General features: G+C 47.7%; 1 protein-coding gene across 4 annotated transcripts in view; it reads right to left on the bottom strand.

Moving 5' to 3' along the window:
* Positions 1-7,500, bottom strand: part of ntrk2a (neurotrophic tyrosine kinase, receptor, type 2a) — a 67,058-nt gene that overhangs the window by 51,326 nt on the left and 8,232 nt on the right. For all 4 annotated transcript variants that reach the window (XM_030359293.1, XM_030359290.1, XM_030359291.1 and 1 more), the window contains 4 exons: positions 3,022-3,161; positions 2,263-2,395; positions 1,421-1,492; positions 606-833 (listed from right to left, as the gene is read on the bottom strand). In XM_030359293.1, the coding sequence (XP_030215153.1) occupies positions 606-833; positions 1,421-1,492; positions 2,263-2,395; positions 3,022-3,161 (573 nt within the window). The remainder of the gene's footprint in view (positions 1-605; positions 834-1,420; positions 1,493-2,262; positions 2,396-3,021; positions 3,162-7,500) is intronic.

Raw genomic sequence — 7,500 nt, 5'->3', positions numbered from 1 at the left:
TGTTAGAGGACTACAGTACCCAGAGCCTCTGTGGTTAGAGGACTACAGTACCCAGAGCCTCTGTTGTTAGAGGACTACAGTACCCAGAGCCTCTGTTGTTCGAGGACTACAGTACCCAGAGCCTCTGTGGTTGGAGGACTACAGTACCCAGAGCCTCTGTTGTTAGAGGACTACAGTACCCAGAGCCTCTGTTGTTAGAGGACTACAGTACCCAGAGCCTCTGTGGTTAGAGGACTACAGTACCCAGAGCCTCCTGTTGTTAGAGGACTACAGTACCCAGAGCCTCTGTTGTTAGAGGACTGCAGTACCCAGAGCCTCTGTTGTTAGAGGACTACAGTACCCAGAGCCTCTGTTGTTAGAGGACTACAGTACCCAGAGTCTCTGTTGTTAGAGGACTACAGTACCCAGTGCCTCTGTTGTTAGACTACAGTACCCAGAGCCTCTGTTGTTTGAGGACTACAGTACCCAGAGCCTCTGTTGTTAGAGGACTACAGTACCCGGAGCCTCTGTTATTAAAGGACTACAGTACCCAGAGCCTCCGTTGTTAACAGACTACAGATCCCAGGGACTCTCGGTGTTTACGAACTACAGCACCCGGTACCCACCTCCCCAGGGCTCTGTCATGAAGTGGGCATCGACTTCCTTGCGGTCTGTGCCATACTCGTTAGTGGCCAGCAGGGTGTACAGGCCGTTGTTGAGGTGGGTGGGGCTGTCCAGCTGGAGGCAGCCGTGGTACTCCCTGTCGGTGACGTCGTGGATCCTGGTGACGATGTACTCTCCTTCCTTGACCACCTCGTTGTTCAGGAGCCATTGCAGAACTGGCTGAGGGTTCCCTGGAGAGTGGACAGGCATTGATAATATAATATAAAACGATAAACCCTATGTATATATACGGGGTTGTAGGGGGACAAGGAATGTGTTCAATATTAACTAAACACAATTCACATTGATACTATTTAATCGTGATGCGACTGTAGTATAACCCATATGGTGTTCTATTATTTTGTATATTATTGTATTCCAATTGGTGCAAAGTGCAATCCATCACCAACAACAACATAATTTAGTTTTCATATATAAAACAAGTAATTAAGCAAACAATTTATATGCTGTATTCTTACAATTAACCTTATATTAATTATATTAATTACCATATATAGCTAACCCTATATGGGGTGTAGAATGAAGAAAATATGTTATTGATGTGAAGTAGCACTTTCATCGTACTGCAAATAAAGTTTAAATAGATGGTTGTCATTTCTACATACAATGCACTATAATCCCAAATTATGAAGACGATTTCAACAAATTACAAACGTAGGATTTTTATATTAATAATGATGGTTTCGGAGAAATCCCTTAAAACCTATGACCTCTGGAGGAGCTCCAAGGAAGCGAGTCGAGGGAGCGAAACGCGTACCTGCGACGCTGAAGGGGATGCACCAGTGGTGGTCCGAGAATGCGTCGCTCAGCTTGGTGATGTTGGGGGAAACTGCAGAGACACAATGTAAAATGATAGAATAGGGTGAACAAACAAACACAAAGCCATAGGAGAATGAGACGAAGAAAGGTAAGAAAGCGCGCTGTAATTGTTGTTACATCAGGAGGACATATCCTTCTGCTCCGGAAGGCACTAGTCTACCGGGTGCCATTGCCGTGACTCACTACGGTGGGGTCGGCTTAGCTCAGGAGGTGGAGCAGTTGTCTTGTAACCGAAAGGTTGCTAGTTTGATTCCCATCTCCTCCTAGCTGAGCGTTGATGTGTCCCTGCGCAAGACACATAACCCTAACCGCTCCTGACAAGCCTTGCATGGTTGACTCTGCCGTCGGTGTGTCAATGTGTGTATTAACCGATGTAAGTCGCTTTGGATAAAAGCGTCTGCTAAATGCCCTAATTGTAATTACTATTGAGTCGTTTGGCAGGTTTCATCCAAGGGGACTTGAAAGAGTGAATCGTTTTTTGATACATGTCATCAATGAGCAAGCACTGGTTTGGCTTGTTGCTCAAGGATGGATACATGTAGACGTTGGGGATTGGGTTAGGGTTAGGGTCAAATATTGAACGTCTGGGCTAACCACTAGACTGCAGAGACCCTACTACCACAAGACTGGCTCTTAAATCATTTGCCTTCTGATACATCCTTATTTATCTGCTGATTCTTGGCCTGGAGGAAGAGGGCTTCAATGACTATGAGACTTTACCAGGTTCAAATCAAAAGTATCTCATTGAATTATTGCGATTGTACTTGAGCGTGAACGTACAGAGTATATCCAGTAGGAGGGCCGATTCCTTCTCCCCCACGATGTTCTCCGCAGTGCAGGAGATCTTGCTGTTGTGGTCCAGTGAGGAGAGGTTGGACAGCCTCAGCAAGGTCATCTGACCCGAGGTCTGGATCTGTAGCGACACAAGGAACACAACACACTGTTCTGATAATAGTAATCATATATCATAATCATAATCATATTAATGATACCATTTGTTTATACCAAGCTTTTCTAGGAACTCAAACCCACTTTAAATGATATAAAAATACTTAAATTCAAGAGTCAAAGTAAAACAAATGATCAATAAAAGCTTCCATAAAACATTTAAGAGCATACGAAGGAGGGACAGAGTGGGGAGGAGGGTTTGAGGTTTTAAAAGAGAGGACACAGGGGAGGGTCACGGATCCTTTTGGCGGAGGGAGTTCCAGAAGATGTGGGGGGCGAGGTCCGCGCCCCCCCCCCCCCCCCCAAACCCACACACACACGTGATCTGTGTGATCGCCTCAGTGTGTAGGACAGTATTACCATAGAGTGCATTTATCTTCCACATTTACATTCTACACCGCAACATTTATCCACCCAACCGTCGTCAACGAGGTGACAGGTGGAGAACACTGAAGGGTGCAGGAACAGGGAGCGAAGACGAGGGCAGTGGAGAAAGCAACAATTACAAACGGAGAGAGAGAGAGAGAGAGTGTGGGAGAGGGAGGGAAGGAAGAGAACAAGAGGGGAAGAACGAGAGAGAGAGGGGCTGACCTCCACATAGTTGGTGACCAGGGGACTCATGTTCCAGATGAGTTCAGGTGAGGGCATCCCCGAGGAGTTGCAGGTCAGTTCCACGTTGGCCCCCTCCCTGACCGTCACCTTGGATGGACTCAGTGTTGCCATGGGAAGCACTGCACACAAAACACACAAGTGGGAAGTGAGGAGAGGCGTGCTTGTGTGCTTGTGCGCGCGCACGTGCACGTTTGTGTGTTTGTATGTGTGCGTGTGCATGTGTGTGTGCATGCGTGTGCGTGTGTTGGGCTTAGATGAAAGAGGCAGGAAGGAGGAAAGAAGGGAGGCTGGAATCAACAAAAAATAGACTTAGAATTCATGGCCAGCTCTCTCCAAGGTTAGTTGAAACACAGGGCATGTAATAAGCTAAACACCAGATCCACACAGCCGCACATTAACGAAGGTAAACAAAGAATGCTTTCTCTCTCTGAATCTCTCTCTCTTTCTCTCTCTCTCTCTCTCTCTCTCTCTCTCTCTCTCTCTCTCTCTCTCTCTCTCTCTCGCTGAATCTCTCTCTCTCTCTCTCTCTCTCTCTCTCTCTCTCTCTCTCTCTCTCTCACTCTCTCTCTTTTACTCTCTCTCTTTCTTTCACTATCTCTCTGGTACACTCTCCAAAGCACACATACACACCTCAATCAGGCAATCACGCAGAGAGACATTCAGAACTTAGCGGTGGTTACAGTGATTACATGTTTTCAGTAGCCTAGGCTCTAAATTGATTGGACACAGTCTAAGCCCACTGTCAAAGCGAATTGTATCTGTGTGTGTGTGTGTGTGTGTGCGTGTGTGCGTGTGTGCCTGTGTGCGTGTGTGCGTGTGTGTGTGTGTGTGTGTGTGTGTGTGTGTGTGTGTGTGTGTGTGTGTGTGTGTGTGTGGGTGTGTGTGTGGGTGTTTGGGTGTGTGTGTGTGTGTGTGTGTGTGTTTGCGTGTGTGTTTGTGTGTGTGTGCGCACGTGTTGACCAGCAGATGACCTGAGCATGTCCAATCAGACTTTATCAGAACCGTGCCATGGTAGAGGAGAAATGAGGAGGGAGGAGAGGAGGGGAGGAGGAGAGGAGGAGGGTAGTATGGAGAGGAAAGGAGAAGAGAGGAGAGGAGATGAGAGGAAAAGAGAGGAGAGGAGATGAGAGGAGAAGAGAGGAGAGAAGGGGAGCAGAGGAGAGGAGAGGAGAGGAGAGGAGAGGAGAGGGGAGGGAGGAGAGGAGAGGGGAGGGAGGAGAGGGGAGGGGAGGGAGGAGAGGGGAGGGGAGGGGAGGAGAGGGGAGGGGAGGGGGGAGGGAAAGGAAAGGAGATGAAGGAAGTGAGGAGATAAGACATGAGCGTAGAATGGAGAGGAGAGGAAAGGAGAGGAGTGAGGAGGAGTAGGGAGAAGAGTGGAGAAAAGAGGAGAGGGGAAGCTCCGTGAGTGGAGGAGGGCGGAGGAGATTGGAGGGGAGAAGGGATTAGGGGTGAGGAGACTGCAAACACAAGAGAAGATGACTAAAGAAAAATAGAATAAGACGTGGAATGGCTGGCAGTCCATTTGTCAGCACTGGCAGACAAATGCGGTCTGATTCCTTATCAAACCTTCCCCTCTCTCACCATTTCACCTCCCCCTGTCCGTCGCAACAATGCTTATCTCCAGGGCAACCTACTTATCACTACGGCAACCCACTCAATCACTCTGAGATGTAGTAAAAAACGGCTCATTTCAGCAGAAGCAACTGCTGTATCAGGACCACATATCTTAACAGACTCTCTGTAAATCAACTCTGCGTTGTCTCTCCATTGGTAGATCACGGCAGATCAAATTACACAGAAAAAGTATATATAAAGGCCTGCCCTGACACACACGCACACACGCGCAAACATGAATATGCGCAAACACACACACATCACATTGCGTGTGATCACATTTAGATATCTATAGGAATGATGGAAGTCTACCTGAATAGGGTCGTTATGATAAAATAGAATAGAATCAATGCCCCACATTATGGAAGGGAGGCCAATCAAACAGTATACAATTATTATACTAATACTAATGATCATGACCCTAACTAGTTGTAATTATAAGACGCATAATAGTGAGAGACCGACAGCAATTGGTTTAAAAGATTGGGAATTGACAAGTGAAATAGGAAATTGGCCAAAAAGGGTTATTATTATTGCAATTATTATTTGCAGGTTATTTGCAGGCATTTAAATGAAATCATAACAGCATGGATCCATTTCCATTTGTCTTGTGGTTTGTGTTAGCTTTATGATGCTGATTTATGTTGTTTGTATTAACACATGTAAACTAAGAATTGGATTGGAGTTGTGCTAAAATGTGTGCCAAATGTCAGATCTATAATTGTACAATTCAATAATTGTAGTTTTCAAACAAGTAGTAATCCTCAGTAATCTGTAAGGGTGTAATGTGATTTTCTGTGGTAATAAAAGAGGTTCTCAATCTCTCTTCATCTCTCCTCTCTCCCTATTCCCCCTTTCTCTCTGCATCTGTCTCTCCCCTTACTCTTTCCCCTTCTTCCTCTCTTACCAGTATCTCCCTTTTGCTCTCTCTGGCTTATCCTCTCTCTCTGTCTCTCTCTGTCTCTCTCGCTCTCTGTCCCTATTCCCCTTATCGCTCCCCTATCTCGCCCCCTTCTCTCTCTCTAAGTCTCTTCCCGCTTCGCTCTCTTCTTGTCGCTCCCTATTGCTCTCTACCTGGTCCCTCTCTCTCTCTCTCTCTCTCTCTCTCTCTCTCTCTCTCTCTCTCTCTCTCTCTCTCTCTCTCTCTCTCTCTCTCTGTCTCTCTCTCTCTCTCTCTCTCTCTCTCTCTCTCTCTCTCTCTCTCTCTCTCTCTCTCTCTCTCTCTCTCTGAATCTCTCTTTTTCTCTCTCTCTCTCTCTCTCTCTCTCTCTCTCTCTCTCTCTCTCTCTCTCTCTCTCTCTCTCTCTCTCTCTATCTAACTCTCTTTCTCTCTCCCTATACTTGGTGTCTGGGATGTATAATTTATAGTTCCGTCTCCAGTCCACCGAGAACGAAGTCCTTTGACCTTTGCGTGGATGTAAATTTTCAAGGGACAGTAAAACACAGTTTTAGTGCGTGTTACAAGTGCAGAACTAAAACTGCCCTCCGGACCGACAGACCGATAGACAGACAGCGAGTCAGACAGATGGCAGGCAGTCAGTCAGACTGATCAGACCAACAGAAAAAGAAATGGACAAGGGAGTGTGTCCGAGTCTGTATGCGATAAACAAGACGGGCCATGGAGAAGTGTGAGAAAGACCAAGAGAGAGAGAGAGAGAGAGAGAGAGAGAGAGAGAGAGCAAAATAGAAAGAGTGTGAAATTGCGAGAGGGATGGGAAATGAGCGAGAGGAGGAACAGGGGATAAAGAGAGAAAGATAGAGAGAGAGAGAGAGAGAGAGAGAGAGAGAGAGAGAGAGAGAGAGAGAGAGAGAGAGAGAGAGAGAGAGAGAGAGAGAGAGAGAGAGAGAGAGAGAGAGAGAGAGAGAGAGAGAGAGTGAGAGGAAGAGGGAGAGGGGAGGTGAAGTGCAGTAGAGAGAGCAGGAAAGGAAGAGAGAAGGGGATAGACATAGAGGGGTCGAGAGAGTAGAAAAAAGTGGGGGGGGGGACAGATTGAGTGAAGGAGAGGAAGAGAGGGAGAGAAGGAGAGAGAGAAGGGGGGCTGATGGGGAGAGAGGGGGAGAGAGTGAATGTTGCCGGCTGGTCAGAGATCACTGCTAGCCCTGGGGCATCGGCGGGGTCTTCCTCAATGCCGTGCCCTTCTCATGTGTCACTCAAGAGACGGGAGGGACAGACAACACAAGACGCGCCACACAAACACATAGGACAGACAGCCAGGCCGGACACGCAGTCAGACGCAGGGACAGGAAAGGAGGCAGACAGACGGACAGACAGAAGCAAAAGAGTCAGTCTGCCGGGGCAAATTAATCGGACGCTTAATGGGCACCCGATGGAAGAAAATGGTCACAGAACGATTACAATGGAGTTGGCAAAAGATGGCAAGAGGGTGGGAGCAGGACTGCCAGCCATAAAAAGGGCCAGCTGTTGAGATAGATTGAGGTCTCCCAGTCTATTGGTGATGGCTCCAGGGCATCGTTTGGTGTGCACCTCCCCTCCCGCCTCCCAATGCCCTCCTCATATGTCACACTGCCAGGGGGGTCCCCTTCCCCACCCCTCCAGGGCCCTGAAAACCATGCTCACGGCAAATATAACAGCCCCTAATGGACGGAAGGCGGATCAATAGGAGTCATCGATGACACCACTAGCTTCCTGCTAGCTTATTTGGCAGACAGTGGCCTGAGTTTGCGTATGTGTGTGTGTGTGTGTGTGTGTGTGTGTGTGTGTGTGTGTGTGTGTGTGTGTGTGTGTGTGTGTGTCTGTGTGTGTGTGTGTGTGTGTGTGTGTGTGTGTGTGTGTGTGTGTGTGTCTGTGTGTGTGTGTGTGTGTGTGTATGTGCGTGTGTGTGC

The sequence above is a fragment of the Gadus morhua genome, chromosome 6 (assembly GCF_902167405.1).
Source record: "Gadus morhua chromosome 6, gadMor3.0, whole genome shotgun sequence".
NCBI lineage: Eukaryota > Metazoa > Chordata > Actinopteri > Gadiformes > Gadidae > Gadus > Gadus morhua.
This window is presented reverse-complemented; position numbering and strand designations above follow the sequence as displayed.